Below are 16,943 nucleotides of genomic sequence, written 5' to 3'. Positions count from 1 at the left end.
TGGGCCCCCTTAATCAACACACAAGAATAAGTTATCAATCAAACAGTTAAGTAAATTGCATTCACGATTTATAAAACAATAACTGGATGTAATCAATTCATATCACATATATGTTCATGGCTTTGAATTCACCTCTAGCTAAAACGAAATTAGTTCCTCATGTTCATCATAATTGAAAACCAAATTAAAATAAACATTGAACTAAAACTAAGGATAGAATACACCTAAAAACACTCTAGCAATCCAAAGGTCTTGAATGGCAGGCACGGCTCCAAGCTTTCTGATTTTTAGGCTCTTGTGTGTGGTGCTCTGAATGGTGCAGCATTGTGGTGTATTTATAGGTTGAGGGCACACGGCACAAGGTAGTTTTGGAGAAGGATTTGGAACTCCAAAGGTTGTGTTGGAAAAGGATTGCACAGCACAAACCAACAAGGACAAGGGGTAAGGTATGTGGTACCCTTTTAGGAAAAGGTAAGGCCTTCTAGAAATCAAGTTTTTAGATGTCCTAATATGAAAATAACTCCCCCTTGCAGTTGAAATTTAGGTACAATAGGATAAGGATAAGGTTAGGATAAGATAAGATAAAGTTTTGGATAATGTTCCTTCTCTTAAGCTGATTCCTTATCTTTTATGTCTTGAATTAATTTCTTCAACCTTTTAGCACATTCCTAGCCTCTTTTAATCTTCAAAAACATCCATCCACCTCGCTCCATGCATGTGCTATCCATTCTAAGCCCAAAACTGCTCTAAAATGCTCCAAATTGCCTTTTCTTGCCACTTTTGCCATTTGAACCTACAAACACACGAAAATAGTTTAAAACATTCTAATAAATATAAACTAACTGAGTAAATGCAAGGAAATAGGCTAACAAAGTCGCATAAATATGCTCCTATCAGAAAATAAGCCATAAGGTACCTAGGATGTAAGATGAGGATGGGAAGAGATGGGTGACCCAGAGAACGGAGGAGGTTAAAAGTTGGGAATTTGGCCACCTAGGAGTTGTGCATTGGTGGCGCTGTGGAAAGGTGGTGGTGGTGCTCTCGTGAGGGATGGCAGTGTACTTGATCCCGTTAGCGGAACTCCCTCTAAGAAGAGGGAGGAGTGAGCAGCAAAATATGGGGGCATATAGGGTTGAAAACCCCCAAAAGGACTATACTAACATACTAAAGACTTTAGGCCTAACAGTTCTAACGCCTTGGGCCTCTCCGTGATTAGGAGTCCATCAACGGTGAGGTGGGCGACGTCTAGAGGAAGCTCGCGGAGGCGAGGTGTGAGTGAGACGGCGTGGTGGTGTATATCGGTGAGAGCACAAAGAAGAGTGTGGAGGGGTGTCCGTGTACCGTGTATTATTCAGGGGAGTGAAGATCGGCTGTGCTCACAAAGCCTCTGCCCACCCTGTGCTTGCATCCTTCTTTCGACAGCTCTCCGAGAGTTGGGAGTGGGCCTTGGTTTGTGGATCTGGATTTGGTTTAGGACATTCGGCCCAAAGAAAATAAACGCTTCCGCTCGGCCGTCGCCATCCAGCCCCTTCCCTTCCCCTCCCTTCCCTTCCTGCTCAAATTTCCAAACAATCGACAAACCGGTGGTACCTGCAGGCTGCAGCGAAGCCAATTCCCGGGTTTTTCCTACTGAATTCTGCACAAAGCTCAATCAGTGAAGCTTTCAGCTCAGATTTGTGATTCTCTCTGTCTCTGTCTCTGTCTCTGTCTCTGTCTCTCTCTCTCTCTATCTGCATACAAACAGGTGCAGCAGCAGCAGAGAGGGATTTTGGTGTGTCTGACTCCTCTGGCTATGGAGAGTTCCCATTCCCAAGATGACCGTGAGCCACCCCCTCCGGGCGTCGACTCCTTTCCACAATATTCCAATTCAACCCATCACTTTACTACCCACAGCCAGACTTTCACCCCACACCCACACCAACAGCCGCAGCCGCAGGGTGCGTTTTGGGCTCAAGATTCTACTGCAAACTCCGCTTTGGATATCGAAAACGCTAGCCAAATTGATGTGTCATTGCATCAACAAGTACACACATATTCCTGTTTTCCTTTTTCTTTTCCTCCTTTCATGTATGAATGTATGTATGTATGTATGTATGTATCTAGGGTTTGCTTTTTTTCTTCCGTGCCGTGATGTGATTATTTACTCTCTGTCTGCTTAATAGGAAATTTCTACTCAAAATGTCATACGTATTCAGAGGTTTGTATTCATTTGCTTTCACTTAATCTTCTGTTTGTAATGATTGATGGATATGAAAATAACATTAAGTTTGATGCATTTCTTTCTCGAATTTTAGAGAAGCAAGAGGCGTGAGTCTGTCTTATAAGGATGGTTTAGACGTCTTCTCCCAACGCCTTGATCCTAATGCTCTAAAGGTCTGTAATTCTAATCTCTTTTCTTTTTCTCGTTTTGCAGTGTCAATTTTATACTAGGCTGACTAAGTTTATCATCTCCCCTTCTGAAAATTATTATAAGTTTGTGCATTCCGCTTATCAGTCCTGCTACAGGAGCATCTACTGAAGATGACCATGCAACATCGTGCTCAAATGGCTTCAAAACGTGGCAAGTCTTCCGTTCCTGGAGAAGGTTGGTAGAAAGACTCGTGCTATTATTCTTTTTTTCTCAAATCATGGGAGGTTTGGCCTCCCAGTAGAACGACTATTGTTCATTCTTTCTGCTTCCCTGTTGTTACTGTTTCCTCTTTTACTTTCGTGGCCAACATTTTGAATGTGTAGTCCTCTTATAAGATTTTCTTTACGAAACTAAGAGTGTGTAAAGAGGAAGAAGCGACCTATTAATAAAAAGAGAAAACTTAGACGTCAGTGCAACTAAATGTTATATACTTGAAGCTCCTTCGAGGACAACATCGCAAGGCATGAACAGGGTGGGGTTGTTTCAAATGTGTCACAACTCAAACGAGACTGTTCCTTCTTTTTTCAGGAAAAAGAGCATCTACATATTTATATCGATCTCAGGTTCTTTTAAGTTGGATTCAAGTCCGTAGCTTCCCTTAAAAGGTAGTGTCATCTGAAAATTATGACTACGGATTGAAGCTGCTTTTTAATAAAGCAGGATTGAAATCATTGAAGCTACCCTTAATACTCTAAAAATGATGTCTTTGCACCCCTGTATAAATTCTCTTTGTACTCAATTCCCACTGTTAGTATTTTATTTGTCTTATAATTAAAAAGAATAAAGCTTGGAAGAGTTTACCGAACTTTGTAACTTTGGATTGGCAGATTTGACTAAATGCCTCATTTCCTATCCATACTGAATTTATGAGCTACTCAAATGCGTATAATTGTAATAATAATTCTTGAACATTCCGTTGAATATCCTGGAAATGAGAAAAACTATTGAATTGGTGATATTGGAGTCCGAAGATTTTCTGTGATTGGATAAAAATAACTGGTCAAACTAGCAGATGCAAAGAAGAAGCATAGAAGTCATCAATTGGGAAATTAGAAGCAAGCATAGACACCTTAAGCGTAGATATGTAGAAAAGCCCAACAATTTTTGGTAAAGTGCTTACCTAGGATAGTTATCATTAAACTTCCCATGAAATTACTTCAGAAAAAACATTTTTTAGTACCCTAATAGTTTCTAACGAGTTCATTGGAATATTGCTTTCCTTGTTTTGCTTAGATCGGAAGACAGCTCTTTGCTACTGTGGCTTTGTTTTTGTTTTAGGCTGTTTGTTTTTAGTTGCTTGGTTTTCTGTTTCTTGTTGTGCTGCAGTGTTTGGGCTGGTCTGCTGCCCTGTCCGTTAGCCTTTTATTTCTCCTAATAAAACTTTCCCTTTATCGAAAAGGGAAACTTAATGGAATAATATAAGGTAATGCTTGTCTGTGTAAATTTCTTTTTTCAGTCTAAGTTACAGACATACAAAGTATTTTAATAATCAGCAGTCTCAAATTCCTGATATTTGGAGGAAGTTTACTTTTATGAAGTGGGAGAAGAAAATTTAATTTGGATATGGGAAATGATAACCGCACATCCTTTTTCTCCCCCAACACAACCCGTTTAACCTTGACCACTGTTTCGGTTTGATTTATTGAATCCAACGGCTAAAAGGGGGGGTGTGTAGGAGAAAAAAAAAGAGTGTGGTTACCATTTCCTTTTGGATATTCTTTATAATTAATAAAAGAAATGCAACCTTATTACAGTGTTAAAAATAGATGTGAACGGTTTACCTGTCTTGAATTAAATGTCCTGTGGAAACTTCATATGTTTTGAGAGATCCAATTTATTCAGGTTACCACAATGGGCATGAAATTGAATTGCATAAATGTATGGTATCCAGGTCATTTTTGGCCCAGTAAGCTCTTTGTGGCCTTACAAAAAGTTTGTTGTGGTCTGAAACTAATTATAGATCAAAGGAAAAAATTTGCCTGGAGAAATATTGGCTTGACTGACAACCGCAATTTTTAGGTCTTATGAGCAATTTCTATTCATCGTTTTTAAGGTCATTTTCCATTAATATGCCCAACTACTTAAACAAAATAGCTAATTTTTTTGTTTTGAATTATTCTAAATAATGGTTCTATTTACTGCTTTCATACTAGGTAACATAGAAATTGGTAATGGCTATGGTGTACCCGGAGGAGGTGCTTATTATGGTGCTCCAGGACCTAATGTAACTGCACCTAGTAAGACTAATCCACAATGCTCAAATACTTTCATTATTGGTTTAAGAACTGTTATTGACACTCCAAAAATCTCATTGTGCACTCCTCACAAGTGTTTTGTTTCTAAACATGAAAGTTTTGGAGTGCACAGTGAGAACTTTGTAGTGCCAATAATAGCTCCCATTATTTGCCTCTTAATTGTGTACTGTAAAAATGACCATTTTACTTTTATTTATGATGCCTAGGAAATCTGGGAGTTGGAAATAGTGAGATGGATCAGAAGAATATTGAATCTGATAAAGAGTTAAAACAGAAGCCTCCGGTTAAAGAATTGCCAGAGTATCTTAAGCAAAAGCTGAGGGATAGAGGTATTCTTAAAGATGATTCAAATAATGGCAATATTGTAAGTTCTTACCTTGCAAATTATTTCCCTTTACCAAGCCTTCTACTTTATCTCTCACCTCATCTTTGAACATGTTTTATATTGTTTTGAGAACCAAAGATCTAGTTCTGAAGCTATATTTTTCAGTCTGTTAGTGCAAGTTCAAGTTGGAGTTTTTGAAAATGCTTTTCTATAGGTGGTTGATGGGTCATTTTTATGTGAAAGAATGTGTTAGGGCTTGTATTTGTTGTGTCCTAGGTTTGTCTCTGATAAAACAATTACATGGAGTCTCAACTTTTAATTGGATTTCTATTTTGGCAACTTCTGACATTGGGTCTCTCTGTTATTCTCAATTTATCTCTTAATTTTGGGTTAACCCGTAACTTTCAATTTCAGAAGTTGGAAGGGAGCTCAGCTCAACAAATGGAACATGGGAAATTACCTTCTGGTTGGGTGTGTATCAGTTGCAAGATATATTAGTATTTTAGTTTCATTTTAATTGGGTATATTGCACTCCATGCTGTTGGATATAAATGTTTTGCAAATACTGTATCATGGGAAATACAACTTGGTTTTGGGGAAGACGTAATAGTTCTCTGGTAAATCATGGTGTGTTTAGTCAGATATGAAGACAGCCCACCCTCCTTGATTTCATTTTGGTTCATTCCATCAACTTCACTTTTGTTGGTCTTCCCGATATCTTGCTATTTTCTTGTGTATATGCTCTTCTGATCACCAAAGCTACACATCTGATAAAGTGGTAACTATAACGTGTTGGCAGTGGTAGAGCCCTCGAGACCCATGGATCCATGACCTGCAAATGTCTCTCAAAATTCTTTCATATTACCTTAGGTTTTAGATTAGATTATTTTATATATAACCCCACAGCGATTGTTTTGAGAGGGAATTGGCATGGGACAAACATACTTCATAGCAGTAGCAGAAATCTAGTGAGAGAAATGGAGTGTACAGAGAAAAAGAGAAGGTAGACAACAGGGAAAGAAGAAGCTGAGAAAATGAGTTCAGTATTCAAGAATGGTTAATCAGTTACATATCTGAACTTAGCCTTATATATATATATATATATATATATATAGTATAAGGTCACCTGAGCTACTTGACAATCAGGTAATTACACCAACTAACCATCAAACAAGGTAACGGACTCTTTAACAGACTATGCTGATGTGGACCATTCTGTTTATAGAAGCTGACATGCCACATTGTTGATTTGTCACTTAATAATACTCTCAACACCCTTTATTCTCTCCCCTAATAATTCAACCACATTGCACATACATCATAGGTATGTTGAAAAGAGATCAAGCATTGAAATTTAAGATGAAGATATAAAAAGTACTATTATGATGGTGAGATGTACGTATAAAACCAAAACTGTTAAATTGCGTTATCATAATATAATATACTGGATTTTATTAGGCGGGCTGGCATTGTTTTTTTATTTAACAAAAAACAATGACATGTTCCTTCAAGTCATCACAAAAGACTACAGCATGTAAACAAGTTACAAAATAAGATAAGGTCATTCTTGTTACCTAAAAGCTGTGCATGATATGCTAGCATACAGAGGGTTCACATATACACACATAATACATAGCACCATAATTTATATTTCCCCAAGTAGGGAAATTTTAACCTTATATTAGACTTCTTGTTGTATGTTTCCTTCTGCTGCTATTAGCCTATAACTTCTCGAATTACTTTCTAGGTGGAGGCAACAGATCCTGCAAGTGGTGCTTTGTATTATTATAACAAGACCACGGGCAAGACTCAATGGGAAAAGCCTGCTCAGACATCTTCTGTTACACCACTTCAGTCGCCTTTATCTCTTGCAGAAGATTGGGTGGAGGCTTTGGATGAAACAACAGGTATGCCAAATATGTTCTATACATGCAGTAGTTTTTGACAAGGTACACGAACATCTCAGGGGTATCACAGAATCATTGGCATCCACTATGAATGCGTAAATAACACTTGAATCTCAGTAAATTATACTTGGCTCTCTTATTTCACTGTCCACTTAATGAGTGAGTGGGAGAGTGCCTCCAGTCCCTCACAGTACTTAGATTTGGTTCCTATATTTTTTAGCTATTATATGATCCTTAGAGTTTTTAGTAAAAAAAGAAAAGAAGAAAAAAGAGCTTTTAATAAAATGAAAAATAGAAAAACAAAGAGGCAGTTAAAATTTCTGAACAAAAAGGATTGGAGAAAGAAAGGTGAAGACCTATAGAAAAGAGAAATACTCTTCCATGGAACGAGAATCAGATTATTTACAAGGAGCACCAGCCAACAAAATATAACACTTACAAGGACAAGAAAGCGGTTAATCTTTAATAAGTGGTTGGAGGATGCTCCATTAGTGCAAGTAACAAGAAGGCAGTTACTTTATGATGGTGTTTGATCTTGGCTCGTTTTTGGAAATAACGGTATCACTACAGTAGAAAGATTGTCTTGGCTTTTGTCTCATTAAGAAAGCTATTAATCATAAGAAAGCTATGAATCTTAATGAGACAAAATTTAATTAGCAACTCATGATGATTGCAATATTTTTCTTCTCATTTTAATTGAAAAACTTTACTATTTTCATACACAGGTCACAAGTATTACTACAATACAAAGACACAAGTATCGCAATGGAAACACCCTGGGTCATCAGAGCAGATTGCATCCCAACATTTTGATAATATGGTTTCTGGAAACCCTGCTAATGTTTATTGGGATGGCCAATCAACTGAGGTACAAGCAGGAAAGGATGAGTCGTCCACACTAAAGAAATGCCTGAGTTGCGGTGGATGGGGAGTAGGACTTGTTCAGATGTGGGGCTACTGCAATCATTGTACAAGGTAAGACGAATGCTATGTTCACTAGACATCTGTTTGGTTTTAGGTGAAATAAGTCCATGCCTGATGAGTGCTCCTCAACCAACTGAAATTTTCATTTAACTTTCAATTTTTTTATAGAAACCCAACTTTCATTAATTTCTTTAATGGAAGAGAAATGAGAGCTACAACTGAGGGAACAAGGTGTTCCCTCAAAGCAAAATATACAATGAGAAGAGAAAAAATAAACAAAACAAAAATACATGGCCTCAGCATTCCAATCAGAATAAATAGCATGAAACGGCCAATTGCTTAATCTGAAGAAATCGAAGCCCAAAAGAGGGTTGAATTGAACTCTGTCCCACAATTCACAGCTCCCCAATGCCAAACTCAACCTGGCCTCCCTAAACAGCCTTTTTTATGAACAATACACAACTACAATGTGAGACCAATAAACAACAAAGGTTTCCAACCTTCAGTATCCTTTCCACCTTGCGAGACCAAGTATATATATTTATACTGAATGTAATTGACTGAAACAAGGTGTACTACTAAAAGACAACGATTTAATAAAATACGCGTTGAACATATTTTTGTAGACTTCCAATTTTCTATAACAGTATGTATTTTACATGTTTGGTACTATAGTTTCATATGTCATTGTTTGACATACAATTTTTTATTCTTGTAATAATTTGACACCTCTCTCTTCCTTAGTTGTGGTTCTCAATGTGTACAAAGTTTTCTTCATGGTTGCATTGATACCCTTTCTTCTGGAATATTTTATCACTTGCAGAGTTCTTGATCTTCCACAAAGCCAGTACATGATGACTAGTTTGAGTAATTATCAGCAGACCCAAAATCCTGTAGATACAAAAGGTGATTCAGAGAGAAAGGCTCCCACGCAGAGGTACCTGTCCTTTAAGGAGATAGGGTTTCTTATGTAACTGGTCATTCTTTCAACTACTAAGTCATAAGTTTCATATAACCTGAAATGGAGTAAAGCTGTACTGAATTTTCATTATTGTGTGTTTATATATCCACCATTGACCATATATATATTTTCACTTTTCTGAAATTAAAACTTTAATTTTGTAAGTATAAAATGCTTGAAAGGTACTTGACCTAGAATGAAAGTGCAGAATGTACAAGACAGTCTCATGGCGGTGTCTTTGGATCTTATTCCCATTGAAGGATAATGAAATAATGGCATGTTTACTTCTTGTTGGACTCGTATTCCTATTGAAGGATAATGAAATAATGGCATGTTTACTTCTTTTGAAGAGGCCATGAATCGATATGAGATGTGTGCGAATAAACAACCCCTCTCTTAGTTATCTCATACTTTATTTTTTAGGTAGCCCATATCTAGCCCATATCCAAAACCAACGTGGGACCCACTTGGTTGTTATAGTGAACGCATGATATGTGACATGAATGGGAATGATACCCATTTCTTGCAAATCCATTCCTTGTATGTAAATATACCCTAAATGACATTATACAAATTGACTTTTTTGTTTGATTTTGTCATGGTTCTATGGGTTTTAGTTTCTAAGTGGTGACAGCCCATTAAGCTGATACCCTAATAAGATGGAGCCACTAATGGACTTGTTTGCTTGTGCTTTTTTATGTTTCATGATATTAAACCTGGGTCTACAGCTGGGAACTATTTTCTTTCTTCGTTTGTTTTGCTAGAACAGATTATGGAAACTGAGAATGAGACTTCTTCTCTGAAGGCACTGAAAGCAATCAATTAGAACTAAATAGAGCGATTGATTTCAGTTTTGGTTTTATGTAGGTCTAATTGGAAACCTCCAATGGCAAAAGGAAATAGAAAGGATAGTAAGAAACGGCCTTACGATGAGGATGATGAATTGGATCCAATGGACCCCAGTGCATATTCAGATGCTCCTCGTGGTGGCTGGTAAGCTCTACAGACTTGATGAAGTATTCTGCAATCATGTTTTATTTTGTTTTCTCTGCTTAATAATTTGCAAAATTTATCTGGTGCTGGTTTTCAGGGTAGTAGGCCTCAAAGGAGTGCAGCCACGAGCAGCTGATACCACTGCCACAGTAAACTAATTACTTTTACCTTGATAATTTGTTTAATTTATTTTCTTTTGATATATCAGTGTATATATATATATGAAGATTAGCTCAATGGTTTGCACAAAAAAAAAAAGGCAAAATGGGAAAAAAGTGGCAGAAGTTCTTGTGGCGGTCTCTTCAACTTATTGCTAATTGTTGTGTTTAGGTTGTCTGGTGTAATCTAGTAGACATAATTCCTAATCTTGTATATGGAAAACATTTCAGTAAACTTAGAAAACCCTTACAAAATTACTAAATGGGTATTGGGTACGATATTTGTGCAACATGGAGGATGCGCTTCCATGTGGGAATATTGTCCCGTTTTACAGAGTCATACACAAATAAATGCCTGTCATACATTGCTTTTACCGTTTGAATCAACTCCGTTAGATAAGTTTTTCATGCTTTTATGTTTCTGGTATATTTTCAGGGTCCCCTTTTTCAACAGCGGCCTTACCCATCACCAGGTGCTGTCTTGAGAAAAAATGCTGAAATTGCTTCGCAGACCAAGAAGCCAAGCTCGCAATTTGCACCTATATCCAAAAGAGGGGACGGCAGTGATGGACTTGGCGATGCTGACTGAGAATTTGATCGAGTTTGGTCTGTTTTGTGTATCACAAGAGGGGTGCTGGGTGCGTATATCATGCATTCAGTTAGTTTCTGATCAAATTTAGATATACTTGTATCTACAGCAGCAGACGAACCATTGATTTAAGAGTTGTGTATTTAGCGTCTGGCTGTTGCTATACCATGGGTTTCATAACTAAACAGTGACAAGACGTTAGACCAATGAAACCCGGCGTTGATTGCAAGGCCGGATGTTTCTTTTTTCTTGCATTTACCATTCATAGTATGTAGGCTTTCCCAATTCATTTTCAAAGGGCTGAAAATGTGGAGTGCTGGTGCTAGATCCTTGTATGTCTTGATGAGGCTGAGCACGTTTTTTGTGTTGGATCCTTGTACCTCTAGCTGTAAATTTACTTATTAATAGTTGTTTCCATACTTTGTAAATCATTATAAATTCATATAAGTATTTTGTTCTCCAAACCTACATTGTATTAAAGCCCTAGATAAATAGGTTCTACATTTCTTAAACCAAAAAATACAAAAGTAAAAAGGGAAGTGATTTTCAGACTCCATGTTTAGCTTTTCCCATACGTCTCTTTATTTATGGTCATTAAATTGAATAAATTAAAAGGAGTTAGTTGACAATTACAGATTCCATACTTGTTCATTTGGGATCGCCTTCCTGATAAATAAAGAAAAAGAGCAAAAAAAAAAGGCAAGGAATCAAATCAAGATTTATCAGGTGCTCCATATAAAAATTACAAAAGGAAATTAAAAATGAAAAGTAACACCTAAGCATATTGTATCATACTACTTGTCTTCTAGTTGGATTTAAGTTTTGGAATGCTCCAAATTCCAAGGTAGTAGTATCTGATAACTTTAACTAGCCACCACAAGAGATTTCGTCTTCTGGAAGAGGACTTCCTAGAATTATGTTATTATGTTGCTACAGCACCGTTGTTAAGTAGCTACCACAGCTATGCCAGCATGCCGCTAGAAAAAATTTCCCTTTTGAATGACTTATAGACTATTTGAAATATAAGAACAATAAAGTAAACACGTCACACACAAGCACAAAAAATTTAGCTAGGTTCAGTGAACTTTGCTTACTCTTCATGTGATTTTTGTCTTGAGAAATAACCTGCACTATGGAGAATAACAACTTATTGAAAACCCTTATGCTAAACCCCAAAACCTTCTTGTATATCTCTCTATCACTCTTGGCTCTCTATTGCTCTAATCTCTTTGTTGTTCGTGTTAATAAACAACCCCCAACAATCTTATTTATAGTACATAAATCGATGGTTACATGCATTACAAGTTTAGGATTCCTAAATCCTTTTAGAAAAGGAAATACTAGCTTATTTCTTATTCCTAAATTGATTGGAATTACAAAGAAAAAACATATTTCCCAATTTTTATGAGGAATAACTTGTGTACATTCATTTTCTTCTTTCCCAACATCAATTGGAAACCTAAACCTAATTCGCATTGGTCGTTTGACGAGCCAATCACAAAAATCTCTACCTTGGTGAGTCAAAACCAAGAAATGACTCCCGAGAATATCTTTGAACCTCTTCAAGCAACTTTGAAAAACTTCAAGAACTTTCACCGTAGCAAAATTCTTCTTGCCTCAACGTAGACCTGCATTCATGTCGTGTTTTTCGTGCTCGTGTCGTTTTCTTCTCATGTCCGATATCTTAACGAGTCGTGTCATATAACACCCGTTAAAATAAATGGGTAATATGATCCGATTCGAAGTCGACCCGTTAATACTAATGGGTAATATGACACAACCTATTACCCTTTAAAGAAAAATTTTAAACCAATAAATAATCAAATGAAAAACATAAACTAAATTAGTATATACATACCACATTGTCACATTCAAAACATAAAACACATTTGTCTTCCAATTATTGCATACCCAAATAAGAGCATAATGAAAAAAAACATTAGTACATTAACAAAATATCAAATGTTCAAGGGATTTGCAAAATGAAAGGAGTTATGCTTCAAGGTTGTAGAAGCTTGCACATTTTCTTACAACAAAACCCTTCAATTTTCATCAATCACCATGGGAAACATATTGGAACTTTGTAAGCAGAAACAGAGTTAGAAATTTTTTCTAGTGGGGGCACCCCCAAAAAATAACTAAGAAAATTTTATTATAGTATGATTTATAGATAATATGATAACGGGATTGATTTTAAATGATGATGTATCACAATTTCCAATATTACAAAAATTACAGCGTAGTAGTGGAAATTGGCAAATTGATGAGAAAATATTAATACATGAAAGGCAGGAGAAAAGTTTTTCGGTTTGAATGACTAAACAAGAGCGCATTTGCTAATGTAATATTTAATATGAAGTAGAAGTAGTATGAAGGTATACTTGAAATTAGATACATATATTTTTTTTTTTAAAGATAACGTGTGTATATATATTGCAGTCTTCAACTTAACAAACGAATAAACTGACTGGGGGCATATGTCCTCAGTGTGCCTTTATTGGCTCCGTCCATATTTGTAAGTGTAACCATTGTATACTCGTGGAGGAAAGATGCAATCACGAGTGTTTATATATTCTTACACATTTTTCACACTTGGAAATTTGTCTTTTTGGCTATACTAATACTATACTAGTTGACTTTAATTTTGGACAAGAGGTCAAGTAAAATTTATCCTCATAACAATAATAAGAAACTCTCGTAATAAAAATAAATAAATAAATAAAACTTAATTTTTTTAACTTATATAGAATAATAATATAATAATATATATTTAATATACAATATATACACAATGACTATTGCATTTTATAATAAGTTTTTTTTTTTTTTTTTTTAGTAAATAAACTTTTTAAAATTATCAAAATAAATTTTTCTTAACAGGTCGAAACTGGGTTACCCACGGATTTCTTGTGTACCCATTAAGAACCCGTCATTAAATAGTTCTTAATGGGTCACCGAATAACGACCTGATTAGTTATCGTGTTCACCCGAACCTTGTTATTTTCGTGTCGTGTAAGAAATTGACAGGTCTACCTCAATGCACCTTAAGTGATAAGGTGCTCCACCCAATCCTTAACATGTTATAAGATTGAGCGAGTTCAAGCAATACTTGAACTTCTCTGTTGTTACCGGTTTTATCAAGTAATATGAAACATTCTTCGCTATATGAACCTTCTCGATTGTAACTTCCTTTAATTCTACTCAGTCCTTAATCCGGTGATAATGAGCTACAATATGCTTTCATTTCCCATGAAACACATGATTCTTTGCTAAGTAGATAACACTCTAACTGACACATCTAATCACCATGGAACTTTGAGCAATTCCAAACTCTCTTTTTAAACTATTAAGCCAAACTGCTTTCTTTCCAGCTTCTACTAGTGTGATATACTTATCTTCAGTAATAGACAATGTCCTCACCCCCCATTCATCATTGGCCTCGAGTTGTTCCCCACAACTCGCACCCTGACTTCTTTACCACCAACCACCATAGTCCCCACCATGGATGCGAATCCAAGAGGGTGAGCCGACTAAGGCGAGTGACACCCATGCCACCTCGGTTGTCCCTCTTCAAAGCGTACAAGGCGACGCTTTACCAACGATGAGTCTAATAACAATCGCACCACCACCTAGCTCTACCGTGGCCACCACGTTTGCAGTTGGACAGATTTAACCCGCAAGGATAATAACTTATCTTCAACTTGGCAGTGCAGCTAGGGGTCCCCAAACCTTAACTCATGATGTTTTGCCCTTCATAGGTTTCACCACTTTCGTCCCATCTAATTTGGAAATCCTAAGAGCTTTGGGCCAACCCTCTCGAGGCCTCGTCGACCCCAAGGCATAGACACTCATACCAACTGCTAACGGCAGAACATATGCAAAGCCTTAAGCTTGAACCCATAACACTTTCCAACCCCCTGGTATCTGAAAATAATTGAGATTCCACCATAAAACCAATTGGTAATATGGGGAGTAGCCTAACTTACTTATAAGCATATGCAAGGTCCTTCCTCTCATCAATGTAGGATTCATTCTCAACGTGCCCCCTCATGTATGGCGAATTTTCAAGCCCAACATATAGACAACACAACTCGGGTGACGTGGACCACATTGTGGCCGTTGGGTTTTATACATGGGATAACCTGCTATGATACCATGAAGAAATTTAAGGTTCCACTATAAATGAATTGGCAATATGGGGAGTAGCCCAACTTACTTATAAGCACATGCAAGGTCCCTCCTCTCATCAATGTGAGATTCATTCTCAACAATATCACGGAAAACATCGATGTGCATGACATGTATTTGAGGGCAAAGGCTGATATGCAATCCACCATGATCAATCACCTCGTTAGCCAGTTCACATGCAAGAGCTCAATTTCGTGCGCACTCAAACACTTTTTGCAATGCCCGCCAAAGGCAATCCGCACACACAGGCCAACGCTTGTCGGCTTGCTGCTAACGTACATTCCCATCTAGGATTAAGGGCCAACACCTTTGAGAGATTTGAGCCTCCAAGAAGCATCTATTCCAGGCTTAGGGAACCCTGAAGCTTTCACTCGAGACTTGGTGCTCAAGTTAGCCATCGTTCCACCACAACCCCTCGCAATAACATACTGTTTGAACCCAAAATTACACCATTGGCTCGAGCAATCGAGGTTATTGGATGAGTAGAGTTTTAGACCGTTCGATGACAAAGTGGTTGAGATGATTTTCAATTATTATTGAGGAATAATATTGTGGTTTTAATCATGATATTATCTCTTAATTATATGTTGAATTATCTAAACCTAATATGGTCTATATCCTAGTCGGTGGTTTGAAGATGAGATGGTATTGCAATTAAACTGCAATTGAGATAACGAGCAAACAGGATCAGTATTTAACTCAAGTTGGATTGTTATGTGGCATATTCTCCTATCCATACAATCCTTTTTTTTTTTTTTTTTTTTTTTTTTTTTTTTTTTTTTTTTGCTAGTAGATGAATGATGATGCATTTGATTGATGTGGTTTATTTTGTATGGAATTCCATGCATGCAACGTGCAAGGTGTGGGTCAACAGATTATAACTCAACACATATCTTTATCATCTACGAAATCAGAGGTTTAGACTTGTTGACTACAGGTTTGGAGTATAGTTTGATATGAACATGGTCTCTTTTGGGGCATGCAAAAGATAAGAATTGAGAATAATTAAATGATGATATCTCCAGTGATATTGCAATTAAATTGAAATTTTCCTTGTGTGCATATGGACATATGTGGTGGAAGAAGAAAGTTTATAGTTGCATTAGGAGTCTTGACTTTGAGTGACAGTTTTGGATGGGATAAGGTAAGACTTCTGATGGGATTAGTATGCAAAGTCTTCACGAGGTCTTCAATAGTATGGAATAATCTCCACTTGTCATTCAAGCATGTGGTCTCGATTTCGCAAACAAATTCAAGAGGATGGCAATCCCTAAGGTTATTAAAGATAATATTCTGAGGAATACTATTTTTGATTGCTTTGGTGCCGCGACAAATAATCTTTCATCATGATCAGCAAGCAAATAGTGTTATCAATACATGAGGTTGTGCAACGTGAAGTTTCTCTTCAAATCAACACAAAAATTGCCATGCGTAAAGCTTTTCAACAACCTTGAGATTTTTTTCCTTTCCTCCTTTCTTCTCGCCAACACATTTTCAATTTGGATAGATAGCATTGTGAAGGCAACCGGTGACATCTTCAGTTTGGCTAAACAGCACTGGAGCCGTAGAATTAGCTGATCGAGAAGCACCTTCAGTTTGGATAGACAACACTGCTTCGAGACCGACTGGTTATTTATCCAAGTCTCAGTTAACAAAGATTTCTAAGTCCTTGTTAGTAGAGGTCATCTCATTAGCTTTCTCGACAAAGTGAGTGGTTACCAGGTTACTAAGCTTGGCACATTGAAAGCCGAGTTTTATTTTATAATTGGATATTCGCAAGTACATTTTAGAGTTCGGCATTTCAATGGTCGAACCATATTTACAGTCAAGAAATTTATCTCTTTCGAGTATTTGTGTCCGTACAATCTAGTACCAGTTCGGTGTACTTATACTCACACAAATATAATTACCGAGATGGAACCCGGCGTCGACGATTTGTGAACTTCGAAGAAACTAGTAGCCTTGTCTTCATGCTCTAGAACTCGAAGGCTGAGACGTGCTCCTTCCTCGGCCGCAGTCGCCATATCAAGAAGTTAGCAGCGCGCCCAACATCACATCAGCATATTTTACTCCCCTGCCGAACTCGACCAACAAGTTGCCACGCCCCGCACACAACCGAATGACGTAGTTAGCTTATTAGTTACTCGGCATTCGCGCCACGTAGGCTTGGTAGTTTTTTGTGTCAACACATACAATCAAGGCTTCGTTAGCTGGGCACTCCTCGCCAACCTGA

At 37.2% G+C, this 16,943-nt stretch overlaps 1 protein-coding gene across 2 annotated transcripts; it reads left to right on the top strand.

Annotated features, from left to right (window-relative positions):
• Nucleotides 1-1,318: 1,318 nt before the first annotated feature.
• On the top strand, nucleotides 1,319-10,969 carry LOC137746074 (uncharacterized). Of its 2 annotated transcripts, XM_068486133.1 has the most exons (13): nucleotides 1,319-2,023; nucleotides 2,163-2,197; nucleotides 2,295-2,373; nucleotides 2,506-2,584; nucleotides 4,564-4,647; nucleotides 4,872-5,029; nucleotides 5,405-5,461; nucleotides 6,738-6,897; nucleotides 7,623-7,872; nucleotides 8,645-8,758; nucleotides 9,650-9,775; nucleotides 9,873-9,924; nucleotides 10,370-10,969. In XM_068486133.1, the coding sequence occupies exons 1-13, from the start codon at nucleotides 1,793-1,795 to the stop codon at nucleotides 10,520-10,522; spliced, it is 1,578 nt and encodes a 525-aa protein (XP_068342234.1). In that variant the 5' UTR covers nucleotides 1,319-1,792; the 3' UTR covers nucleotides 10,523-10,969. The 2 variants fall into 2 exon arrangements, with proteins under 2 accessions (XP_068342234.1, XP_068342235.1); XM_068486134.1 differs by lacking the exon at nucleotides 1,319-2,023 and having other exon boundaries at nucleotides 2,177-2,197; nucleotides 2,495-2,584.
• The last annotated feature ends 5,974 nt before the right edge of the window (nucleotides 10,970-16,943 follow it).

Source organism: Pyrus communis, chromosome 9 (genome assembly GCF_963583255.1).
Source record: "Pyrus communis chromosome 9, drPyrComm1.1, whole genome shotgun sequence".
NCBI lineage: Eukaryota > Viridiplantae > Streptophyta > Magnoliopsida > Rosales > Rosaceae > Pyrus > Pyrus communis.
The sequence above is the reverse complement of the archived record's forward strand: the minus strand, read 5'-3'. Positions and strand labels throughout refer to the sequence as shown.